Genomic DNA, 25404 nt, shown 5'->3' with positions numbered 1-25404 from the left:
TGTCATTTAGATATTACAGAGTAATCAGCCCCATCTTGTTCTTCTGTGACTCACCTCTACGTCCTCCAGGTCTTGTCCACAGTCCTCTGACTCTGTCACCATCTTCTTGGAGGTCAGCCATGTTTGTAGTTCTTTGGCCTCTCTTTCAAACACATAGAGACGGAGCTGATCTTCCAGAGCAGCCCGACGAGCGGCTGAGAGTTTGAGCAGGGCCTCGAAGCGTTGGATTACAGCTGGGAGGGAATCGCTGACCAGATGGCTGAGAGAGACAAAAACGCAACACCCTGCAGTTCTGCTTTCATTTTCAGACTAAAAGACTGAATATTTTCAGCTTTAGTAAAAGAAAGCGGGGGCAGAATTGCTCCTTGGATCATCGTGGTATGCGTCCCTTTACCTGTTGGGATGTCCCAGGTGCTGCAGCGACGCTCCGCCCTCCTGCAGCCTCTCCACCGTCCTCCTCTGGTTCTCCAGTTCCACGTCCACAGAGTCCAGCCTCCTCAGCAGAGCCTCCGTCGCCTCCTCACTTCTCCCACAATCCCGAGACTCCAGACCCGCCTTCTGCTCCTCCAACCACAGGTCAAGCTCCGACACCTTGACATTAGAACAGCTTTAACGTTCAATCCCAGCACGGCCTCTGCATACCTTTACCTTCTGTCCTGATTCTGATTAATCTAAAAACTCAAACCACAAACCAAAGTTTGTGGGAGCCATGCCTTAATAGATATGATCTATGTCTGTGTTCCTCTAAATGGAGCACCACTTAAAAAATGAACATCATGTATTGAAGACCGTAAACTAGAAACTGCGACCATAAACTCGTCAGGAAAATGAATGTGAACAGACTTAATCCCTAACCCTGTTGGATCAACAGAACCTGAACTCAGGTATTCAGTCTAATAACACTGATGCTTTCCTGTTTCTTCCTGACTACGTCTCGTTTACCTCTGAGAGGAAGGTGTGGATGCTGAGAGCCTCGTGCAGCAGTTTCCCCTTCTTCTCCGCCTCCGTCATCAACTCCTCATGGAGCCTCTTCAGCTGCTCCAGACGCTCCTGAATATCATGGGACGCAAAGTGCCGACCTCTGACCTGAGAAGGTCCATACAACATGAGTTATGAATGGACTGAACGTCTTCTCCTGCCGAACGCACACTGACATTATGAGACGCAACGACGCGATAGGTTCCTCACCAAACTACGTCCTGCCTCCTGAACGGCCTGGACCAATGGGGCACGGCTCGAGATCTCCTGTGTCACAACCTGCAAAAAAAAACAAAACAAACAGAAAACATTTACGTCATCAAGTGTAAATTATCTCTCAAGCAAATTTCCTCAAAACTGGAGATCCTGGAAACAGTTTAGAACAAAACTAAAGAGATTCATTCGCAGAATAATCTGCAGATTTACTGATAGTGAAAATAATGAGTCCAGGTGGTTTTAACTGAATCTGATATTTTGGCCAGTGGTCTCCAGTGGGGGCCATTCCAGTCACCTGGTGCTTGTGGAGCAGCTGCTGGGTGCTGCTCAGGGAGCTCCCCCAATCCTTGGCTGTGATGGAGGGAAGTCTGTCGCTCAGCCAGGCCACCTCCTCTTCCAGGTCTCTGTAGAACTGGAACAGAACCTGCCAGGCCTCCAGGGTTTCCCTGCGCCTCTGCAAGGGCTCTGACAGACTGTTGTACCTGAGAGACAAGACATGATCACACACCTGTTGACATCAACAAAATTATTATTTTGTATTTCAACATGAAACTCAACAAGACTTTTTCATACTATAAATTCAACCGGCATTAAACGTGAGTCTAAATGGGTTTGTGTGATGTTTCCTCACTGCAGAAACAGGAAATATCACTTTTTTATTATTGTAATTATTATTTTTGTTCTGGTGGCACCAAGTTAACATCTGTTCTGACTCAGTGGGCAAAGACCCAAGGACTTGGTCTGGACCTGTTGACGGTGTATGCCACTCTGGTCTGGATCTCCTCAGCCAGAAAGTTTCCCTGAGAGTGGAAGCGCTTTGCTGTCTCCATCAAGTCCTGATAAACAAACAAATAGGGAATAATAATTTACACAACACCCAAATACAGAGTTATTTAGAGACAAGAAAACATGTACAGTTACACACATTACATTCTAATTTTCTGATCGTCTTAACATTTACATCTTTCTAGAACTTGGTCAAATTTTAATAATAATATAGAATAAAAACAAATACCAATATAAAATCAAATCTACTTTCAAAACACAGAAACCATAATCTATTGAATGCAAAGACCAAAATTCATGAAGTTGAGGCTCTGGACCTGGATTCTCTCTCGGAATCCGTCCACCTCCTCCTCCAGCCCCTGCAGAGCTTTGAGCAGCCTGTTGACAGACGGCAGGTCGCTCCCACAGTCCTCATTGGCTGCCTCCCTCTCCACCGAGCCCACGCTCTGCTCCATGTCGTCCAGCGAGCGCTGGAACTGCAGCGCCTGGAGATACAAACACAGACCACAGAGCAACCCTGTGACACAAATGTTTACTTGCGTGTGTGTGTGTGTGTGTCTGTGTGTGTACCTGGTAGGCCTCTTGCAGTCTATTCTTCTTCTCCTTACAGTTGTGGATCAGAGCGTCCCAGCTGTCCGTCAGCTCTCTGAGTCGAGGCCCAACCTTCACTTCAGACTCTGACAGCAGCTTCTCTCCTTCCTGCAACAGACACACACGCATTACTGGATCTGGATTCTAAGGTCTGAAGACCACGGTTATGGTTGAAGCTTATTGGTTGTTTGGCACACACACACCTTGGTCAGTGTGTCCACTCTGTAGCGGTTGGCGAGGACTTCGGCCTCAAACGTCTGATGTTTCAGCAGTTTGGCTTGAAGGTTGGTTGGTTCCCTCCAGTTCTCATCCAACGCTACAGCATTACGCTCATTCAGCCACACACACACCTGGAAAATACACACACTTTTACAACACAAAATCGAGAAGTAAAGACTGAAGTATAAAGGAGTCCAGTCCAGTCCAGTACCTGGTAGCTGCTGGATAAGAACTGGTGCATCTGCAGGGACCGACCCAGAGCTTTGTGACGAGATCTGCTCTGCTGCTGCAGCTGACTCCACCTACACAGACACAGGTGAGGTCACTGACAGGTGTTTAAACGAACCTTCCTGTCCAGCTTCATTGTAGTCTCACCTGGCAGCGAGCACTTTGCTCTTGGCTCTGATGTTGTCAGAGTCGTAGTGCTTCTGCTGGATCATCTTCTGGGCCAGTTTCTCCACCTGGTCCACCTGGTCCACCTGAGCCTCCAGAGCCTCCTCAAACTGAGTCTGCTTCCTCTGCAGATTCTCCACCTCCACCACTGAGCTCTGAAAGCAAGGAAAACCCTCAGATCGCCCTTCAACACTTGACATGACATGACATGATCCAGACTGAAGGCGTCTTTACCCCCAGGTCCCGGTTGGACAGGAAGGCCTCTTTGTTGCTGAACCAGCTCTCACACTGTTCCACAGAAGTCAGGAAGACCTGCAGCAGGAAGACCACATTAATCTGGGACTCTACTGAGCTGAAGAAGTTTCTTGGTTTGGGGGGTGACACGCTAGATTAGGCCACGTTGAGGCAATTAAACATGAGATTAAACATTTATAACGAGTAACGTTCTTTTTCAATAATTCTTTGCAGTGTTGGTATGTTTCCTTTTATGCTCCCTCAGTCTTTCATCTCTATTTAACCCCCCAACGTCACCTGCAGGGTTCGGGCCTGATCCAGTGTTGTGTTGCGGTCCAGCCAGGCTTGGTCCAGTCCAGCTTTGGCCTCCTCCAGTTGGCTCAGAGCCTTCTGGATCTCTGCCTTAAAACTGTGTCCTGACCGGATCAGACTCAGACCAAAGTCCCGAACAGAGTCCATGCGCTCAGTGCGGGCGACGATCTCAGTCTGGAGACACACAGACAGCATTTACTGTTACAGCTCAAGCCGCCTATTGGTCTGTAATTTGTCTGTCAGCCAACTTGGTTTCTTGGAAACACAGAAACTGGATTTGTAGGAGAATGTGGTCCTGGTGACACTCACCTTCCAGTCCTGATGCTCCATCATGAGCTGGTCGGCCTCAGCTCTGGTCTTAGGGAGTCCCCTCTCTGCCAGCTCGCTTCTCTGTTTGACGCTCCACTCCAGCAGAAGACGCTGGTTCGCTTTGAACAGCTGCAGCTGGTGAGCTTCTTGCAGCTTCTCCTTCCTAAACAAACGTTTCCCATGAGTCAACCCGCTCCTACACACCACTGGCCAATAGTCACACTTTTGCTTCAGCTTAGCATTCCCTTGGTATCACATGAAATTCAGATCAATGAGAGATTTTAATTACATTTATAATTAACTGTGTTTTTTGCAGGAATTGTCTGTGACTACAGCCATTAAACAGCAACAAGTCCTAAATTATAATAAAAACAAAATCCATCTCACCGATGTTTGACCTCTTTGTCCAGAGTCTTCAGAGCGGTCTGGACCTCCTTCTGTTTGGTCTTCAGCTTGTCGCCCATCACTGATTGAGCCCTCAGGTGATCGGACACCTCTGTCTCCAGAGCCTAGGGTGTGTGTGGGGGGGGGGGGGCGGGGGGGGAGACATTCACTTTGAGTCTACCCAGAAGAGACGCGGGGGGGTAATAGTTTCCAAAGGTCTCGGTTTCTGTCCAGACTACAAAACAACTTTTGAGAAAAAAAACATAGCCCTGGGTTTTTCAAAATAAAACCGAAGCAGAGAAGCAGAGGTGAAAGGAAGCATTTTAAAGTTTAAATCTGAATAAAGAAACACTAACTGTTTCCATGTGTTTTTTGGACCCACTGAAATTTTAGACTTATATTGTTTTAAAAATGTCACCTTTGACCTCTCCTGGATGACTCCAGCCTCTCGCTCCATTTCCTCGTGGCGTCTGATCAGGTTCTCTACGCTCTCAACATCAAAACCACAATCCTGACCCTGCAGAAGAAGCATCTGAAGGAGAAAGAGAACAAACCTTGTTAAAATTGAGAAGAACAAGAAACAGAACCACCTGATGAACTTTCTGCAGTCACTGACCTTCTCATTGGCTCTGTCTCTGACTTCCTCCAGCTCCCTGATGAGGGCGTGGATCACCAACGCTGCCTCCAGCTTCTTCTTGTAAGTGTTCAAATCTCCATGAAACTTGCTCCACCTGGAGAAGATGAGACGTTCAGCGTAAAACCTGAGAAATCAGCCTGAAAGGCGTGATTTAAAAAGAATGCTAACCTGTCGTTCAGCTGCTGTTTCCTCTGTCTGACAGTCACCAGTTCTTCAGCGCTTTGCCTCTTCTCCAGTCTGGCTGCCAGTTTGTTGATGGCCGTGATGTGAGCGTCGTCAACCGTCACTTCCTACAGGCCACATAAAGCATAATCCTCAACCTCAGCAGTAGCACTTACAGACAACAGCACAGATTTGAATCTGTATGTAACAGACATCAAAAATGTATACAAATCTATAAATCACTTCAGCAGCTGTAAGTAGAGAAAAACAACAATAATTCAGATTTAGTGAGAGGCATCACAAACAGCTGCTCACCCCATCACTTCCTCTGAACTCGCCAAGTTTCTTCAGCAGCTGAACTCCATGTTCGTAATCCTTCCCGACATCTCCGACATTAATCATCACCTCCTGAAACACACACATATCCGAGAGGACGCGTTACACAATGATCCAGGAATATGTGCTCAAATGAGTCATCTGTTTTTTCATCCCTCCATCCACCTCACACCTTGTGTCTGATCCAGGCCTCCACATCTTCCACTTTCTGCAGGAACTCAAGGAAGTCGCGGTTATCTTCCAGGGCTTTTCCACGGGTGGCCACTGCTTTCTTCAGTTCCTCCCAGTGGAGCTGCAGAGCAGCTGTGCTCCTCTTAACCTCTTTGGACCGTGGGTGTCGAAGGGAGACCAGCTCCTCCCCAGCCTGAGGACACAGAACAGGACAGAGGTCAGGATATGACTGACAAATTTCAGGAGAATAAAGATTAGTTTTTAATGACAGCCTCAGGTCGAGTTTAAATTAAGCTGTGTAAAGTTGTTATTTTTAAAATATCCAATGTCGAGACCTGACAATGGACATCACTATCAAAGACGGTTTGAAAACATAATAAGGTCTAAACTTTGTGTCTCTTATGTTGAATCTCATCTCTTTACACCTCATTCACATTTCTAGTATAATATCACCTCCCATTCTTTATGATCATGGCATCATGTCTCATCTGATCTTACCAGCAGCACAGAGCTGATGATCTTGCTGTGAGCCAGGATCTCAGCCTCAAACACCTGATGTTTCTGCAGGAGCTTCATCTTGGTCTGCAGATTGCTGAGGTCTGCTTTACCGTCTTCTGCCATCTTCTGCATCCGCTCAGACACCCATTCTTCAGCCTGCAGTGCAAAAACACGAGCATTCAGACGGGCTGCCGTACGCTGCACTGGACTCTGATTGGTCAGGTGAATACCTGGGCCACATCCCGAATGAAGATGCACAGCGTCCTGGAGAGCTCGAGCTCCTCGTTTCGTTGTTTCGACAGCTCCCTGATCCTTTCCCGTCTCTGGACGAGGGCTTTGAGTTTGGTTTTCACCTCTCTGCTCTTCTCTCGGCTGAGCTGCTTCTTCAATTGATCAGCCAGCTTCTTCAGAGAGGACAACTGCACCAAAGAGAGAGGAGGAGCAAAGGAGCACAGTTAAATCACAAGGCTGGTTTTAGACTTAAAAACGGAGATGGGTCCGTATAAATATATCATTAAAAACAAACAAAAGGAAGCAAATGGGATGGCAGCAGGAGTAACTTTTAATATGTGATCTTTTGAATTCATAAGCAAAATAAATTAAATGAATCAAGCAGCAGGAGAACCTCCGACTGATATATACTGTAACTATCTTTAACCAGACTGTTTTGGAATCACATGATCAGGGATAACACACAGATGCAGAGCAGACCTTGTCATCCTGTGAGCTGAGCAGCTTCTCGAAAGCTTCGTGACGTTTGATCAGACCCTCCGTCTCATCCACCGTGTTACCCAGAATGCTGTTCTGCAGCAACACCTGCAGAGACACAGTAGAGTCCAATGACCAAAGGCATGGTACATCATTCTGATCCAGAACAAACACAGAAGATGAACGAACCTCCTGTGAGCTGGAGGTCTTGTCCATGCTGTTGATGTCCCGGTAGAAGACCTGCTCTAGGTGGACAGTTTCTAACCAGCTTTGCTTCTTGTTCCACTGATCCTCCAGTTTGTCTCGCGCTGCCTGCAGGGCGTCGAGCTTGTCCGACACCTGGAGTGAAAAATGAAGATGTCTGACAACTGAATGGACCAGGAACCAGTCTAAAATCTCACTGTGGTCTTCACCTCCTTCCTGTTGTTTCTGTCACGTGTCTGCAGCTCTTCTCCCATGTCCAGAGCCTGCTGGTAGGTCTCCTGTCTGGCCTCCATCTCGGCCCATAGCTGTTGGTGCTGAGCGAGCTGGAGGTCGGCGGTGGCCACGTCGCTGATGCTCTCCTCGGCAGCCATTGCACAAATCAGCTGGCTGCACCACAGCAGGTAGTCCTTCGCCTGAAGGGAGGAAAGACACGCATAAGGTCACATCAGACACGACAGGAAGCCGTTTTTTTCACAACCATCTAATCATACTCACCGTGTTGAAGAACAGGTATCTCTGACAGGCCAGTTTTAGCTCCGCCTCCCTCTGCTCAGTGTGAAGTCTCAGCTCCTCCCACCGCTCCACCACTTCCTGTTGCACATCTTGAAGGCGGAGCTTCAGCTGAGGCGTGCAGACATCCAGGATGGGGTCGATGGCATCTAGCTGTTCCTGCAACTACCATACGCGCACACAGAATCTGGTTAATAGCCTTGTAGGTTTTTCACCATATGAGGAATATAAGAAGATAAGGAAGTACACAAGGTAACAACTTCAATATAGATAGACAAAAATGTAAATATTTATATCACAGGGAAAATAACATAGAAAGGTTTTATCATCATCATTCATCTTTGTGTGTCTGCACCTGTTGCTCTGTGGCGGCCAGCTCACGGAGCAGAGCCTCATGTTTCCTCAGTTGCAACATCACTCCTCGTAAATCCTTCGCCACGTCGTCGGGGATGCTTTTCTGTCGCTCCTACGGAGAGAGGAAACAATGAGGCCACTGCAGTAGAAAGTAGCCAGGTCCACAGATAGCAAATAGATACCTGGATCAGCATCAGTGCGTCCGCCAGGTCCTGGTAAAAGTGGTGACATTCCTCAGCTGTCTGCAGCTGAGCCCGACGCCTTCCGGCTGTCACATTCAACTCCTCCCAGCATGCACTGCACATGACAGTGTCAGAATTAACACAAAAAAGTAGAAGGCACCAAGACAGGACGGAGTGTTGTCATGTTGTTTAGATGCTTAGTTGAGTGCGTACCTGAGCTGGTGCAGTGTTTCTCTGACGGCGGTGATCTGTGGATGTTTGCTGCGGATGAGTCGAGCGGCCATGTCGCTGCAGCTCTGCAGTCTCTCCTCTCCGACTTCCAGCTGCTTCAGGAAACCCTCAAACTTCCCACGTAGCAACTAAAGAAGCCACAACAGACAGAAACTTTTTATAGTGATGCACATCATCATCACGACTTTAGATCAAATTTTTCCTTAAAGAGAGAAGAAGGACAAACAGTCCTGCCACAGATGGGCTGATCCTCCACAGTCCTAATTCCTCATCGCTGGCTCTGGTTTAAGAAAACACTGATCTGGTTTAGATTTTTTGCTTTATTGTACTTTAACTCTACTGCTGTTTTTTAAATTGTAATTAAATTTTCCACATATTCAGGCTCTGGTCCAGTGTCGGGGTTAGGGTTAGTTCGAGACATGAGACATGTCACCTGAACATGCTGGTAGTCGTTGCCCAGGTCCTGAGACTCTGCTGTCTGTCTCTGCTGGTTCATCCAGGCCTCCAGTTCTGAGGATTCTCGTCTGAACTCATGGAGATGGAGGACTTCCTTTAACCTCTGACCCCTGGAGGACAAAAAAAAAGACCAATCCATCAACAACCACTTGGACTCATGGAGAAGAGTCTACAGAACCATGGACCTTTACCTGAGAGCAGACTGGTGCTGCAGCTGCTTGTTCAAGCTGCTGACATGACTGTAGGGTCTGCTGAGCTCCTCCAGACTCCAGTTCTGGACCGCATGCGTCACCTGGTCTCCCAGCTCCTCCACCTCCACCTCCAGCACCTCCAGCTGGCCCTCCAACACCTGCAAGACCAGGTCAAAATGTAGAATCCTCATCAAGTCTGTGTTAAATGTCGGCAACTAACAGGCAACTGAATTAGACAGCCAAAGTCAATGATAAAATCCTTTATGTTCATCCCCACACTGACTGAAAAAGCTCGGCATGTCAGAGATCTGTGTTTTACCTGATGTTTGGAGATGAGACTCTGCGTGGCCAGTTCATCTTTGCCATAGTCATCGCTCGTTGCCAGACTGAGTTTCTCTGTGAGCCTGGACTCCAGCTCTGAGCAGTCCAACAGCAGCTGGGCACAAAGCAGAACACTGTAATATGAATGGTGTCTCTATGTGGTACAGTTCAAATACACCAAATAATTCCGATTTCACTGATAGTGTTGATAGTACTGTTTTAGACCCCCCTGTCACTCTCACCTGTTCTCTGGTGACAGCCTTGCTCAGGTACGCTGTTCTTCTGTTGCAGGCTTCCTCAAGCTCCTCCCACTCTGCACTCAGGTGGCTGCACCTGCAAAAAACACAGCATGAAACCTTTCATGACCGTTGTTCTTTTATTTCCACATCACACAGATATTTATCATTTTGTGTGACTCAATCCTTGACAGGGAAAAAAAAAGCAGACACCTCTGTAGCACTTCCTGTCCATCTGATTTGCTGGATTTGGCCAAGCTCCGGCCCTTCTGCAGGATGTGGTTCAGGTGTTTTTGGTGGGCGTTCACTTCAGCCTGTAAATCCTGGAACACATACACACACATACAACTAACATCCCTGAAAACCCCCATCATGATCGCTCTGCTTGGTTGTTCAGGTGAAAAAAGTTTACCTTGTGTTTCTGAATGAGGCTGATGGCTCCGGCCAGAGACTTGTCGTATCCTGTGGACCCAGAGGCCGGAAGGTGTTCGGAGATCCAGCTGAGCTCCAAGTCCACGTCATGATAAAACCCAAACAGCAGCACCGACGCCTCCAGCTGAGCTCGACGCAGGTCCAGAGGCATCTGGAGGGATTTGAACCTGCAACACAGAGCTCATTCAGTCACACCATCCCTACATTTCAGCTGCCGTTCCCAGTGCAGCTGCTGGACAGACTCACAGAGTCAGGTATGTGTTGGTCTCCTGGAGGATCCTCTGAGAGTCAAAGTGGTTGGAGGCGAGATGTTTGGCCCTGCTCACGATAGAGTTGATCTTCTCTGCCAGCTCCTTGGCGTCCTGCTCCAGCTGTTGATGCTCCTTCACACACAAACACAGCAATGACCGTCACCACCAACAACCAGTGTTCACATTCAAAGGAACTTTGTTTGCATAAAATCATGCATCAAGGCTTTAAATGCTGTGATGTGTGATACCAGTTTGTGCTTTGTATGATAAAATAACAAATAGATTTAAAAGTGTCCTCACCTTGAGCAGCTGTCGACTGGAGCGCAGGTCGTGACCTTTGGCAGCATTGTTCAGCATCCACTGGATGGCTTCGATCTTCAGTTTGGCATCCTAAAGAGCAACAGACACAAAACATTGGTGTAAACAGCCGCTGACAAAAACTAAAGTCACATTTCTACCAATACTGAGGTCTTTACCTGCAGCAGCTCCATCAGCTGCTCCTGCTGTCCTGCCTGTCTCAGTTTGTCTCCTCTGTCTGCCATCTTTTCTTGTAGTCTCCTCCAGCGGCTGCTGAGCTTAGTGGACTTCCTGCTGATGCTCTGACTGTTGTAGTGTTCCTCAGCAAGCATCTCCTGCCCCAGCTGAACACACACAAACTCATGTAGGGGGCATGTCTCCTTTGCTGTGTTTGTGCCTTCTGTTGTAAGTGTAGCTGCTGGAAAAGTTTACCTGAACCAGTCTCTCCAGCCAGACCTGGTTAGCCTGCATTTCCTTCTCAGCTGCCTCGTGTCTCTTCAGCTTTCGGAGGACGTTGGTGGGATCGCGGTACGACTCGTCCTCAGCCACTTTAGACTTTTCCTCCATCCACAGCAGCAGTTCGTCTGCATCCCTCTGAAACTCCTGCAGCACAAAACATGAAAATAAATGAGCTGACATAAGAAAAAAAAAAAAGCTACAGCTACAGTTAGGGCCAAGAACAAAGTGTCTTTGGAAGCAGCTTTTTTTATGGATTGAGTAATGGAAATGGAAATTTTATATATATGCTCGTTAATTTTTGATTAATATCTAAAAGCCATTTTGAAAGTTGTGAATTTACCAAAACCATTAGTTAGTTTGTGAGCGACTATGACCACTGAAAACAAATTTCATGGCCAACAGTCGAATGGACAGAGGACGACATTAAACTGAGAGTGAAACCTGTCAATGCAAGCATGATAATACCTGGTATTTCTTAGAGGCCAGGAGCAGACTCCTCCTCTCTCTGCTGCTGTCTTTCAGCCTCGTGTGGGCCTGCTGGATGCTGTGACTCCTCTCCTTGATGCTAAAACATCAAACAGAATTACACCCGCTGAATTTTATCCATGTTGAGAACGACCTCTGGGTGTGGACGGTTGTGCTTTCTTACTGTTTTTCTGCGTAGTGTTTTTGGTTGATGAGCTGCAGACTTCGCTCTCTGAAATGATCGACTCGTTGGTCCAGAGCTTTCAGGAGACCTTCCAGCTCCTCCTGCCGCCCCAGCAGACTGTGGACGCTGTCCACCGAGTCCTGCATCAACAACCCCAAACATATAATCAACATATGCTGAATGTTTTAGGTAGTGTTTGATTTTCAGGCTCAGACTATTAAATCAGAATGAAGCGTCCTCACCCCGACGTCTTTGACCCTCAATCGGGCTTCATGCCCAGACAGCGCTGCCTCAATTCGGTCTCCCTCCTGGTTCAGCCTCTGGAGCTCCACTCCCTGCTCCAAACGCTGCTTCCTACTGCTCCACAGCCTGTCCAGCTTGGACCAATCAGCAGTGAGATTGTCCAGGGTTTCCTGGATGTTGACGCCCCCCTTCATCCCGTCAGAGGAGCCCTGCTTAAGAGATTTCCCCAACTTCTCCATCTCATTCAGCCTGAGACAAACACACCGCAGGAGATACTCAGTTGAATCGGTTAATTTTGTCACATATCCCAAAAAATGAAAAGCTCGATGATATTTTTAGAATTTCACTATCAGCAGATATAAACTTTGATAATTGTTCTTTCTCATACAGACTAGAAGTAAAGTAACTCTATCCACCTCTGTGTTTTATTGTGGCGGTAACTTGTAACTTTTCTGGTTTACCTGCTCCTCTGCTCCTCCATCTCCAGCCACAGCTCCTGGTGTTGCTCCAACAGAGCGACGGCCGAGGCCACGTCAACGGCTGCCTCCTCCTGCAGCAGACGCTCCTGCACTGACCCCACCCAGCGCTGCAGGTCTTTGGCCTGCTGCTGGAAGCTCTGCAGCCTGCGGGCCTCCTCCAGGAGGCGCTGTCTGTCTGCAGCCTGGTTCTTCACCTGCAGGATAACAGATTTGGATAGTGTTGGACCTCAGTGGTGAACTGAAATCTGACAGCTGTTAAACTGTGAAAATCATTATTTTCAAAGTAGTTTAATTCCTCCTCTTCTGTCTTGTGCCACTCTAACCTGTTTCAGTAAAGCCTCCAGACCACGGACCTCCTCCATGATGGCTGCACTCTCTGCCGGACTGCAGTCCTGCTTCCTGTCACGGTAAAAACCAAAAAAACCAAACAAACAAACATATTATGGATTACAAGGTGAACTGTTATCCTCAGTACACCACCAAGAGAAACAAAGTCAGGCAAAAAACTTGACCTGCAAAAAGAAACTTGATAGTAAGAAGTCTCCTTTCAAATCTTCGTAACACCCCCCCTTGTGATAGAGTTGTTTTTTAATCCTACAGCCTAACCCAGACTCGTACATCTTGGCGACGCTCCTCAGGTAGGCGATCTTGCTCTCCAGGGTCTGGATGTCTCTGAGGGCCTGAGCCTGGTTTTTCTCCTCACCCAGCAGCGTGAAGGGACTGCAGCCCACATCCACGACATTGAGCCAGGAAAGCTGCCCCTGCAGCTGAGCTTTAGCCTCCTCGCAGCTCTGCAGGAAGGACTGAACGTCTGCGGTGCTCAGCAGCTCGTGGCCTTTCTCATCCTTTAGCCGCTGGATCCGATCCCACCTGAGGACAGGAAGGAGACCTGAATCAGTTCATTCAGTCCAGTCCCGGCTTAAACATGCTGATTGGTTTTGATGGTTCCTACCTGTTTGAAATCGTCCTCTGCCTTTCCTGGACCTCTCTCTGTTTACTGTGCCGACTCTTCACCAGGTCCTCTGCCATCTTGATGATGTCATCGAGCCGTCCATGCCCACTCACCAACTCAGTCAGGAAGTTCTAAAACAGAGTTGCTATAAAAATGGGCTAAATCAAAGGAGTGGGATCAAACCTCAGCTCCTGCTGCTCATCCTCCTCACCTCATATTTGGCCTGCACCACCCCCAGGTTGTCAACGTCGGTGCTGAAGGTGTTCAGGATGTTCTCCTTATCCTCCATCCATGACTCAAACTCATGGCAGCTGTTATAGAACCGATGCAGACGCAGCGTTTCCTCCAGACGTCTTGTCTTCGACTGGAGACAACAGATGTGAAAAACAATCCACACACTGAGCTATTAGCTTCCAATAATAATAATGTCCAGGGATAATCATCAGACATAGTACCTGCTGATCAGTTAGCCACTAACATAAAACTCAATCAAGTACTTGAGTAGTTTCTTTATATATATATATAAATATATATAAATAAGAGACTACACCTCCCATAGTGCCCCTCGCTTACCTTGACCAGATTGTACAGGGAGTGATAGTCCTGATCCAGTGCGGTTTGCGTGGTCTCCACAGTGTCTCTCTGGTACTGTGGGTCTGGCAGCGTCGTCATTTGGATCTCAGATGTGCTTCGACGCATCGAGCGGCTTCGCCTCGGACGACTCAGCTTCCTGGTTGGGGTTTCTGGACTGCCATCGGTGGAGATGGGCGGGGTGTGGGCGGTGCTCTGAACAAGGTGATGATAAAGGTGGGACAAAGGTCTTGGTGACTAAAACTAAAATATACTGAATCGTAGTTGGTTCTTTTTCATTTTAAACAACCTTTGGAGACAATTTGTTTTTGACTTTAGACCCAATCTGAAGTTTCAAAGTGGACTGAGTGAAAGTGAATCGATCGTACTGTGGCTGGAAGAAGGGACAGGTAGGTTTTGGGTATGAGCTGCTGGTTTCCTTGGCTGTCTCTGGCCTGAACTCGGTCTCCATCTGGTTCGGTGCTGATGATGGTTACAATCTCATTACGTTCCCACTGAAACTGGCCTGAACACAAGATTTAATATAACGTATAATTACAGGTTTGCTCTCATTCACAGAATTTACAGTTAAACACAACAGCCACCCTCGTACCTCTGCTGTATCTGAAGAGGACTTTAGCCTTGTTTGCTTCTCTTTCTGGCGGAGAGCTGACTGTGCTCCTCCCACCCTTTGCCTGAGGGGATGATGTTGCAGGCCCCTCCTCTCCGGACGAGTCGCTGTACTGGATCATTTTGCTCTCCGCCTACACAGGAAAAGTAACAGTCAGCACTGACTGATGAAAAAAGTGTTCCTGTGGTTTCCTGTTTCACCTCGGACCTCCCCACACAGGACTGATGGCATTCTCTGATTGTATGCCATCTGACGGAGGCACTTGTTATGAATCAGCAAAGTCAAAGAAACGCCATGAAAAATATATTTAAAAATGTTCGTGTTGACTCGTGCAGAAACAGAAACGAGAGTATTTATACTTACAGTCAGAGTTGTGAGCTGCGCTGCGCCCTTCGCCTGCTCGGAGAGCCTCTTTATCTCGGCGCCAAAGGCCACCATTTCCTTCTCCAACCGCAGATGGCGCTGCAGCAAAGCCGCTGTGCTTGACTCATCTTTCCCATGGTCCTCACTGGTCAGCAGTGGTTTCCTGTCACTCAACCAGGAGTTGGCCTCTGCCACATCTGTAAAGTACTGCGTAGAGGAAAATCTGTCTTAGACTACAGAGGTCTGAGGAAACCAGAACCACAAACCCTGGTTTCTGAGGTTGACAGAAAATGAAACTTAAATATGTGAGATAAAAAAGGGAATAAAAACTGGAATCAGAATGACAACATTGCATTTCCTAGTTTACCTGTTTGATGGTAGCAGCAGCCTGAAGTCTGTTACGCCGTCCCATCACCTCATCTGTCAGGTGGCTCCACTGCTTCTTCAAAGTCCTGATCCACTTCTGGATGGCTCGCTGGTTGACCTGACTCTGCTTGGACAGCTGATCCTGACTACGACCCAGAAGTCCCTGGTACAGAGACTCCTGAGCCTGGATCTCTGCCTCCAGCGCCTGACAGAATAAAATATAATTCATTTGGCACCAGTACATAAATAGATAGATCACCCCTCCCAAAGTTAATAACTCAATTACATTTCAAATGTTTGTACTTCAGTTAGTGATTACTTAGATTTAAAAAGAGTTCATTCTGACTGATCTTTTTGACATCCCAACAGAGGGGAGTCTGGTAATGGATTCATTCATGGGCACAAGAGTTATTTTAAGGGAATTTGAAGATGATGTATTTATTATATGTGCTGCACAAATTTGTAATTTATAGGATTAAACATATAAATAGTAGTTGGTCATATGGAATAATTACTTTTAATTATTATTATCTCATCTGTAACTTTTTTTATATATTAGTTAGGTTTCTTAAAGCCTAGCTTGGTTCAAACGGCCCACCTTGTGTTTGTGCTGGGCCAGCTGGATGTGGTTCAGGTCTCGGCCGAGTCCTGCCGTCTGAAGCCTCAACCAGCGTTCGTACAGCCACGCCTCCAACTCCTCACAGTCATGGAAGAATTCAAACAACCTCAACTGAGCCTCCAACTGTTTCCTCCTGGGAGAGGGAAGGAGAAGGGGTATTTATATTTTCTACATTCAGATCTGTTGTAGTCAATGATTCTGACTGTTAAAAGGTGAAAACAGAAGAAAACCTGGTGATGCTGAGCGACACCAGAGACTTGTACTGGGTGTCGAGAGCTCTCACTCTGCTCTGAATCTGCTGACTGTCTCTCACTTTTCCCTGAAAAAGAGAAAGAGGTGAGTGGACAGCCGTCACCTGCGACCTCCTCCACTGGGCAGTGATACCAGTCGTACCCTCAGAGCTCTGCTGCTGATGGCAGTGATGGTTTCACCGTGAGCTGAGATCTGAGTTTCCAGAAGATCCTGCTTCTGAAGGAGAGACTCCACCTCAGCCAGTTGCTTCCCCAGCTCAGAGGAAGTGGCCTGGGACTGAAGAGAAAGAGGGAAGGGGTGGTTTGATTGGCTGTATATAGTTTTTATGACACTTTGACTCTTTCTAAACAAACCTGCAGTTCTTTCAGCTCCTGGGACACAAGCTCGATGTCTCGGAGCACACTGAGAGTTTCCACTACATTTCCCAGCATCCCCCTCTGCTCCTGCAGCTGCTGCAGTAGGTCCTTCCACCGGTGACTGATGCTCTCCTCCCTAAGACGGATAAACAAAAAAACACACAAGCATATACACTACAAATATACACTTCACTGTGTCCCAGGTGTTGTAATTTACAGCAGGGACTTCTCACCGCCTGATGATCTGCTCCTTGCTGTGGTAGTTTCCTCTCTCAATGCTCTTGGCCATGTCTTTCAGTGCGCTGAAACGCGGCTCCCTGGCCAGTGCATCGGTGGCGAGCGCCTCCAGACGCCGGCTGGCTGCCTGCGCTTCCTCCAGGGTGGACAGGCCGCGGACATCCTGTCTCCGGATCAGACGCACTGTGTCTTCCAGGTAACCCTCCCTTAGAGCTGCCTGAGGAGCATAAAAGACAAACAGGTTGGCATCCAGTCCACCCACCACACTGAGACACCACCTGCCTCATGGGAAAGGTGTGTCTTACCTTCCTCCCAAACTTCTGAGCGAGCTGCTCCAGGTTCTCCAGACGAAGCAGCGCCTCCTGCAGGGCTCGCTCACGCTCGTGTTCAGCTCTCTCCAGCAAAACCCAACTCTTCTCAATGTCACTTAGGGTCTTACCTTCAACACATAAGAAAGGCAGAGTTACATGATGTGGAGCTGGACTCTCCAACACGTTACTGATGAGTCTTAGATGTTTCTGGGAAACAGGACATTGACCTTCAACCAAAAACTGCCCCTGTCAAAGTCCTCAGATTGTGTGATGTACCTTCTGGAGGATTATAAGCCCACTGGTTGTTGGCAGCCAGCTGAGTCTTCAGGCTGAATAGATGAGCCTCGATCGCTCCACGCTCCTACAGAGAGAGACAGTCAGGTATATATTACAGTCTGTGAACTAAAGAGAGTTAAGGGGTCGTTTCACACACAGTTTATTTTACTGCTACAGTTTCAGTGTTAAAACAGTGTTTCATTGCACTTTTTTGTGTCTGTCGGTTAGTGATCTTGTAGTACCTATAATTTTGTGTTTATTCTGACACAGAACAGATGTGTCTTCTTATTTCTCATATTGAGAACAAAAGGCCTGAGCAGGTGTAAGAAGCTTTTTGGTCACCTGGTATTTTGGAGGCTTCTCCACAGTTCTGTAGGTCTTGAAAGCTGCCATCAGAGTTTGCATTTCTCTCACAGAGTTTGGGAATCGTCTGTCATTCAGCTGCACCACCTTCAGTGGGTCAGACAGTAGGAATCAGTGAGTCCTTTAACACAGCCCCCCACTCCGCTCTACTGTGACCACTGTGGAAATGAGTGGTGTCTGCCGGTTTTCTTACCTTGGTCTTGATCCAGTGCAGCAGATCAGAGACCATTCTTTCATACTGGACCTTCATGTTGCCCAGCTCCATCAGCATCCCGACAATCTGAGGAGACACAAAGTCCTGCTTTATTCTGCTGTCACACACAACAAAACCAGACTCTGATCTGGCCCCGGATTCTGCAGACACAGAACAGACCTTGTGGTGGGTGGAGGGTGATTCTCTTCTGTATTCCCTCTTCATCCACTGACCACTGAGACGCCCTCCCACTGACATGTTGGTGTAACGCTAATCATGTGACCCAGCTGGAGTTCATGTTCACAGAAACCCCTTTACAGGGAAACCACTAAAAGACCTGGACCATAACCAACCAATTAGTTTGGTTAAAACCACTAACATTCCTACACAACAACTGAAAACCATCAGAATCAGCCGGTAAAGATTTGGTTAAAACCTCCTTCAAACCCGGTACTACATTCTGGCTCAGCTGTTGAACATGGCAAGTCTACACACTTGTGCTAACTCTAGTTGAAGCAAAGTGAGGATTTGTTGAAAACTCTACGCACCTTCTGAGTTCAGTTCAAAGTCTGGAGAACGGCACCAAAACCTTTGAGCACATCTGCAGCACAACGTCTAATATACCTGGACACGCCAGGTCCTTTCCTGAAGCGAAAAGGTCCAAACAAACCATCATTATGTCACCCCGGGTAAATTACTGCCCATGGACATACCTGATGTATAAACAAACACAGCAATCGCTGCTTGGCTTCCAACCATCACAACTCAACTTCCGAATCCAGAGTGATGATGATCGCTGCCCTGCAAAATCTGTGAAATCTTTATTAGCTACATCATTAGAGCTGTTGGCACATCTGCTTTAAATGAAGTAAATCTTTTAATCCACAAGAGCACAGGTAGCACAACGTGGACAAAATACCTCATCAACTGTTATGATAATAAGGTGATGAAATGATTAACTTGCTTTTCTGAATAAAAACAAAACAAAACATAAAAGAAGCAGGTTCCCAAACCAAACGACTGACAGAACAAAGAGATCAACCAACTGTCCTTCAGTTCAACCTCAGCTTGTTCTGTTATGCTGCAGGAGTCGAGCTGCACATCTTAAACCCTGAAGCTGAAGTCCAGCACGGAGTCTCCACCCCATCTCTCCTCCACGCCTCCTTCAGGTACAGGTGTGTTTCTGTTGAGTTTTTTGAATGACTGCTAACGTTGCTGATGCTGAGTGTGTGTCAGTGTGTGTGATCTGATTATCTCAGCTTCAGCTGACCCACCCACAGAGAGCTGCACCTTATAGAAAGGTCAACAACAGGCTGCACAGTCACCTGGCCAACTAAGATCCAAAGATATTGTTGTAAATGTTAATAATAAAGGTAGAAAATAATTTCTCCAACACCAATGTTACCAAAGATGTGATGCGGTGTCTCTGACAGTTGAGCAGTGGAGTGAGCGCTGTGTGTTGCAGATCTATCACTCCTCAGTCTAATCCAGCAGTAATCCACACTGTCTAAAAGGCCATCATGGGGACGGGGGGCGGTGCTGATGGATTAGAGGACGTCACCATGTGGGTGGAGGAGGTTTAAATAGACTAATGTTTCTGCAGTACTAGGAGCAGCCAGCAGAGAGTGTGAGAGTCCACAGTTTGGACAAACGCAACAATGAAGGGTGTGTGTTTGCTCTTGTGTTTCTGTCTTCTCACTGTGACATCCGTTTTTATGAAGCTGAGGATATTTTTTTTTTTTTTTATGGTGAACTGATTAAAGGCTTGGCTGTAAATTTTTTGAAAGGTGAGTAGATCCTGTGAAATCACAAACTGATGAATTGCTAACTCTTCTGAGCTCTTTCTCTTAATTATACTGCTGATGGTGTGTTCAGTGGGGGTGCTGGCTCCAACCTTGGCGAGTCTCTTCTGGATAGTCTGTCCCTGCTTCATCTTGGAGAAGTAGTGGTAGTACAGGGACACATAGGTCATGATGGACTTCTCGTCTGGATGAGGCACCACCATGTCCTCCACCTCCAGCAGCTGCATGATCCCAAACTCCCGCTCTGCCAGTGAGAAGGCATGCTCCAAGTTATGACGGGAGTCATCACCATGGAATCGGCGGTAGTCGAAAAGGTCAGGCCTGGGACAGAGTGACACACAGATGTTGGAGGAGGCTACTGGGTGAAAGGTGTGTGTGTGTGTGTGTGTTTTACCGGTGGGCATGGATAAGGGCGTTGAAGGCAAGGCCATCCCTCCAGCTGGATGAGAAGTCCTGCACGTTGACGCCATCGTAACCCGATGTTTTCCTCTGACACCAGATCAGCAGAGCCTCCTTCGCTGAGCGGTGAGCCACACTTCCTCCACCTGTCTGAGGGAGGGAGGAGGAGGGGGAGAAGGACAAGACACAGAAAGGAAAGATGAAGAAGGGAAAAAAAAAAAAAAAGGAAACAGGAGGAGACATGAGGAAAGGAAAGGGGTAGAGCAGATTAGTCATAAATAGACAGAAGAGGAAACAGGAGAGAGGACTGCTGGTTGTGGTTGTTGTTACCTCGTCCAGGTTAATTGGGCCAATCTGGAACCTGAGGATGATGATCCACAGCAGACCCAGGATCAGCGTCCGATCCCCGTCCACCACATTCTCTGGACCAATGAGATCCACCCGAATCTGACGGACAAGACAGTGATTATTTCCTGTAAAACCTGCAGTTTCTGCGCTTCAAACAAGTTTCAGTTTATGGAGCTGCTGAAACAGGCACCAAGATAACTTTAAACCTTAAAGGCTAAATTCAGAGTAGAACCATGTTAGATCTTAGAGTTCCCGGGGCTGACATGAAGGACAGGTGAGTTACCTTGGTTTTGAGGAAGTTGATGGCGATGCTGTTGTTCTCTAGACAGTGGACCCTCAGTTTACGGCGGGTCGGCGGAGGCAGCGTCTCTCTGGAGATGAGCTCCAGAAGACGAATCAGAACGACACCGGTCTTCAGCTCAGTGTAGACGTCTGTCAGCTCCACTCGCTCCTGCAGGAATTCAGGACAGTTTGGCATTGACATATAGATTTGTCAAATTGAGCCCAAAAGTTTGACTGATCATGTGACAGCTACAACCGTACGTTGTTTTATTTGTATTAATTAGAATCAATGACAGCTTTGACTTTACTACAGAACATATTTACTTTTGAACCTGAAGCTGATTATACTTCTGTACTTTTTAGGAGTTTAAATGCATTTAAATGACGGTTGATGAGCAATTCTCCCACCTCTCCATGTTGTGCATGTCCAAGAACAACATTGAGTTTTCTTACATGTGAGTTAGCATGTGAACAGCTCAGTGACTTGACAGCAAAAAGAAGAAATATGTTATTTAAACCATCCTGAGAGTCAAATGCTGCTTCCCCCTGAAGTGTGTTGCATAAGCTCTCTGTCCAGTCCGGCTCAGGACATCCTGCTTATCTACAGGTTGCTTCTAACTTTAGACTCAAGTGTTTGTTCTGAAAGGTTTTACAGTTTCTTTATCAGAGGCCAAGACCCTGACATGTCCTCACCACCTGAGAATTCACTTCCATGGCCACAAAGGTTTGAGTCCTGACACTGGTCCTCAAATTCATGACTCCCCTGAGCCGGAGGAAACCAAACCCTGTAGACTGTCTCCAGTCAGGCTTTTAGAGTCCATTACCCCTCTGCCTATCCAGCGTGAGAGCATTTTGAGGGTCAAACATCATCTTGGAACATCAGAAATCATAACCTGCATGTTTTAGTCTCAAATGATCTTTACGTTTACATTTAACAAGATAATATACAACAGTCTGTGATATTATTTACAAGGACTAACTGCTTGTGTCCTTTTAAAAATCATTAAAGTAAAAATAGAGGTTTGAAGTCTGGGAAATGCTCCCCGTTTCAGTTCTATTTGTTCCTTCTCTGTTAGTTTATCTGTCAGGAGGGAGCTTTTTATAGATTTCTAGAGCTTTGTCTGTGATTATACTTTTGGATTTCTGCCATCAGACCATTAGCTTTAGAAATCTGGAGATGATGTGTTCAGGTGTCACACTGGGCCGTAGGATTCCTGGAAACTCTGTTTTCTTCAGCATGTGCAGTCATACAACAGGATACAACCTTTCATAGAACTGAATAGACAACAACACTGAAATAAATGAGAATAGAAATGAGGATGAAAACATGAAATAGGACTACAAACAGGAATTGGTTTAATTTTCGACTTAACTGTTGATTACTCTCTAAATTAATAGTCTCATAATAAATATAACAAACCTCCGAAGACTTGAATGAGAAATGTTAAGAACCATATTTAAGTCATATTTAAAAATGTTTTAATGAATGAAGTAATTAACTACTCCATCTGTTAAACAGTGACTTATTTAAGTATTTATTACTTAGAACTAACTGAATTTATTATGTAGTCATCCCAATAAAGCATTGTTGACGAAGTTGGAGTAAAAGGAATATAATTTCTACACACACGCAGTGTAAAATTATATTTTAGTTAAGTATGGAACTTAATCACACTGTAAATTCATGTGATTAATGTCCAGTCCTGTATGTTATATTTACTTTTATGAAAAGTAAGAATATTAAAGAGAAAACTATGTAACACAATAACCGGCTAACCTTTAGCTAGGTTAGCCTTTAAGCTAACTTGAGTTTATCATACTAACTTGTCCTGGGCAGCTAAAGTTAGCCTATCCAAATGTATTAGCATCGCATACGGTCTAAATTTTAGGTTTAAATGTTGTTACTTCCTGGAGATAACCATTTTATTTCTTATCTTTATTTACAAACATCCGCGGAGTCCTGGAAAACCATTTCCGGGTTGGTACCGCCACGGCAATCCGATCGTATTGTGAAGAACTTCCGGTGTTTTAGTCACTTTGGTCGTTCATACAAATGACGAAGAAGAGTCAAACAAGAAGAGACTTCCTGAGAAAACGGAAGATTTCAGGTTTAAATGAAGAAGATTTAATTGACGGAGGACGGCTGACCTGCAAAGATGGCCGACCTGACGGAGCCCTTTCTGATCGGTGCTCCCCCCGGCGGCCGGAGGACACATTACACCTGAATGACGCGTGTCACAGGTGTGTGTAAACGGAGAATATGTAAAGTTTCACATTTATTTATGAGTTTGCTTTGTTGTTGTTGTTGTTGCTGTTGTTTTGTCAAACTGTGGAATTGCAGTTGTCATGTCATTTTAAACCAAGTGAATTTGCAGTAATGTCACCAAACACATGACCTCTGGTCCAGCTCTGAGGCTGGATAAGAAGGTAAAGTCAACATGTGGGGAGGAATAAGAGCTCTGTTGCCCTCCTGCAGAAATCCCAAAGGAATTCTGGGAATGACGATCAACAGCAGGCCTCGCTGGCATCCACTTATCAGAGCAAAACACGTGAAACCATGCCAGAGCTACACTGACGGAGAATCTGTTAGACCTGACCCACCTGACCCGAGACTGAGCTGCAGAAAAACAACACATCCTTTTTTTCTCTACGTTTCTGAAATAATGTCGGAGGAGGACGAGGAGGAACTCAGATCCTAAACATGAGTCACAGCAGCAAAATTAAGAAACATTTCCTGACAACTGAAAGTCCAACAGCACCCACACCTTCAACAATGAGAGCCGCTTGTTGAGGGGGCCGGGGCCCTTCAGATGCTCGCCAGATAAATCAGACAGTTATGATTAATGAGACAACTTATCAGGCAGGAATGTGACAGAATAACAAAGACATCATTACAGCAACACAAAACTTCTGACGTATGACAACACAGTCTACTGTTACGGTTCTGTCAGTTGCATAGTCATCATTTTGTGCAATTTGTGATGTTGAAAATTACTGTGAAAGGAAAAGATCAGTTTAAGAGATGTGTGAAACTTGAAGCTGAAGCCTTTCTGTCTCACCCCGTTCTTGGAGAAAACACTGTTCATCCACTTGGTGAAGGTCTTCTTCTGGACCGCCATCCTCTGCTCCTGGAGCTCCCTGACCCGGCCCGCCCCGTCCCCTTCTGCCTCCATCCTGACCAACGGGGCTCAGAACGCAGAATTCAGATTGTGTAGTTATTTTACACACAAAGTAACTGAACTTTTATTTATTCAGAATGAGCAAAAACTACATGAAGACACATCAAACTGTCAAATATGCGATTACCAGAACGAGCTGAGGCCTGCAGTTTGTAATCTGTCATTCTGCCATCATTTTTATAGACACCATATCCTGATTGGGTACAATCTCATGTTGTACTGAAGACTTGGAACTAGAGACTGAGACCTTAAACTCATCAGAAAAACGTTTACTGAGCTGATAAATCAGGGAGGAGGAAGGACATTTTCCCATAGACATCAATGCAATCTGACTCCTTTTTACAGCCGGTCAAATCCTTCTATGGCACTTCTTCTAGGACTTGCTGGAAAGCAAGTTAACAAGCTAGCACGTGGTCACTGTGATGCTTTATGACATTAAAAACCGAGGACGATGTGAAGATGAGTTCAGGTTTCGTTATGCTGACGACGCTGCTGTAAAAATTCCTCACAGTCACCACCCTGAGTGTGTGCGCCTGTTTAAGACCTATTACTCTGCTGATCTTTGATTTCTTGGAGCAATATCAAACCTCAGGCTTCACTCAGTGACCGTTATCACGTATCTTATCAACCAATGCTGTTACTGACGATGGATTATTGTCCCAGTATCATTAAAAACACGCAAACCAAACGCTGATGGTGGTCAGAGGCGGTCGACAGACCCTAACCCACTTTAGTAGAAACATTAAAACTGTGAACTCCATTACAACGAGAAATGCAGCAAATTTAATTATTAGTGCTTCAAAAAAATCTAAAAATCTGCTGTGAGTAGATGGACAGATGGAAAGCACAGCGCAAATGTGAAGTGGCTCTGAAAGATTCTTGACGACTTTTTGGTTAGACACTCTTTAAAAACATGTATCGTAGAAGAAAGACAAATGCTGCAGCTGCTTACCTTCCAGGCGTCTTAATTTTTCAGACGGTGTGAGACCCACAGATGTGTTGGAGAAATGGACCCCTCTGATCCAATACGCAGTCTGCACAAACCGTCACTGAGAGACACTGCGTGTGTGTAGGTGTGAACTTTGAAGCCATTGGATTTACAGCATGAGCAGGTCCACTCACCTGACAGCAGCAGTAACCTGCAGGGGTCAAAGTTCACCGTTACTGTTTCACTTGCTGTGGGAAAAGCCTTCACTGAGCAGATTGACAGCAGTACAGCTAAGGTTTCAGTGAAGCTGTAAAAAACCTCGATACAGGAAGTCAGTGAACTCATCTTCATTTATTATTAAAGACAAAGTGCTGAAGTTCAGTCAGGTCTGGAGTCCCCACAAAGTCCTGGACCAATGGTTTAATGATAATGACAAGGATGCTCTCTCACACACACAGACACACACTGAGAGCAGCCTTTGTACTGATCCTGTGCTTCATGTCTCCAACAGCTGCAGCTGGAAGTTTCTTATTCCAGATGCAGGTGAG

The 25404-nt window shown here is 46.3% G+C and overlaps 1 protein-coding gene across 1 annotated transcript in view; it reads right to left on the bottom strand.

The window, feature by feature from the left end:
* sptbn5 (spectrin, beta, non-erythrocytic 5) overlaps positions 1–23922 on the bottom strand; it is a 29958-nt gene extending 6036 nt beyond the window's left edge. Inside the window, exons 1-67 of the mRNA XM_029494377.1 lie at positions 23827–23922; positions 21268–21285; positions 20751–20915; positions 20450–20566; positions 20115–20269; positions 19813–20041; positions 17919–18005; positions 17705–17812; positions 17363–17447; positions 17081–17214; positions 16772–16992; positions 16536–16674; positions 16324–16458; positions 16161–16249; positions 15910–16063; positions 15313–15516; positions 14946–15152; positions 14565–14715; positions 14347–14477; positions 13955–14167; positions 13593–13745; positions 13382–13512; positions 13048–13299; positions 12753–12828; positions 12412–12623; positions 11950–12199; positions 11708–11847; positions 11524–11623; positions 11032–11202; positions 10779–10943; positions 10603–10692; positions 10298–10434; positions 10032–10218; positions 9833–9942; positions 9626–9716; positions 9382–9498; positions 9063–9220; positions 8849–8981; positions 8398–8543; positions 8185–8299; positions 8004–8114; positions 7634–7813; positions 7348–7551; positions 7124–7273; positions 6938–7042; positions 6457–6645; positions 6227–6382; positions 5730–5921; positions 5537–5629; positions 5228–5349; positions 5039–5153; positions 4841–4954; positions 4426–4547; positions 4039–4201; positions 3715–3903; positions 3418–3495; positions 3166–3338; positions 3002–3092; positions 2775–2921; positions 2551–2679; positions 2298–2465; positions 1942–2030; positions 1490–1676; positions 1189–1257; positions 943–1086; positions 395–591; positions 55–259 (exon numbers count right to left, since the gene is read on the bottom strand). Coding sequence (XP_029350237.1) covers positions 55–259; positions 395–591; positions 943–1086; positions 1189–1257; positions 1490–1676; positions 1942–2030; positions 2298–2465; positions 2551–2679; positions 2775–2921; positions 3002–3092; positions 3166–3338; positions 3418–3495; positions 3715–3903; positions 4039–4201; positions 4426–4547; positions 4841–4954; positions 5039–5153; positions 5228–5349; positions 5537–5629; positions 5730–5921; positions 6227–6382; positions 6457–6645; positions 6938–7042; positions 7124–7273; positions 7348–7551; positions 7634–7813; positions 8004–8114; positions 8185–8299; positions 8398–8543; positions 8849–8981; positions 9063–9220; positions 9382–9498; positions 9626–9716; positions 9833–9942; positions 10032–10218; positions 10298–10434; positions 10603–10692; positions 10779–10943; positions 11032–11202; positions 11524–11623; positions 11708–11847; positions 11950–12199; positions 12412–12623; positions 12753–12828; positions 13048–13299; positions 13382–13512; positions 13593–13745; positions 13955–14167; positions 14347–14477; positions 14565–14715; positions 14946–15152; positions 15313–15516; positions 15910–16063; positions 16161–16249; positions 16324–16458; positions 16536–16674; positions 16772–16992; positions 17081–17214; positions 17363–17447; positions 17705–17812; positions 17919–18005; positions 19813–20041; positions 20115–20269; positions 20450–20566; positions 20751–20915; positions 21268–21285; positions 23827–23922 — 9654 coding nt within the window. The remainder of the gene's footprint in view (positions 1–54; positions 260–394; positions 592–942; positions 1087–1188; positions 1258–1489; positions 1677–1941; positions 2031–2297; positions 2466–2550; positions 2680–2774; positions 2922–3001; positions 3093–3165; positions 3339–3417; positions 3496–3714; positions 3904–4038; positions 4202–4425; positions 4548–4840; positions 4955–5038; positions 5154–5227; positions 5350–5536; positions 5630–5729; positions 5922–6226; positions 6383–6456; positions 6646–6937; positions 7043–7123; positions 7274–7347; positions 7552–7633; positions 7814–8003; positions 8115–8184; positions 8300–8397; positions 8544–8848; positions 8982–9062; positions 9221–9381; positions 9499–9625; positions 9717–9832; positions 9943–10031; positions 10219–10297; positions 10435–10602; positions 10693–10778; positions 10944–11031; positions 11203–11523; positions 11624–11707; positions 11848–11949; positions 12200–12411; positions 12624–12752; positions 12829–13047; positions 13300–13381; positions 13513–13592; positions 13746–13954; positions 14168–14346; positions 14478–14564; positions 14716–14945; positions 15153–15312; positions 15517–15909; positions 16064–16160; positions 16250–16323; positions 16459–16535; positions 16675–16771; positions 16993–17080; positions 17215–17362; positions 17448–17704; positions 17813–17918; positions 18006–19812; positions 20042–20114; positions 20270–20449; positions 20567–20750; positions 20916–21267; positions 21286–23826) is intronic.
* Positions 23923–25404: the final 1482 nt, after the last annotated feature.

The sequence above is a fragment of the Echeneis naucrates genome, chromosome 22 (genome assembly GCF_900963305.1).
Source record: "Echeneis naucrates chromosome 22, fEcheNa1.1, whole genome shotgun sequence".
Classification (NCBI taxonomy): Eukaryota; Metazoa; Chordata; class Actinopteri; order Carangiformes; family Echeneidae; genus Echeneis; species Echeneis naucrates.
Note: the sequence above shows the minus strand (reverse complement) of the source record. Positions and strands in the feature narration are given on the sequence as shown.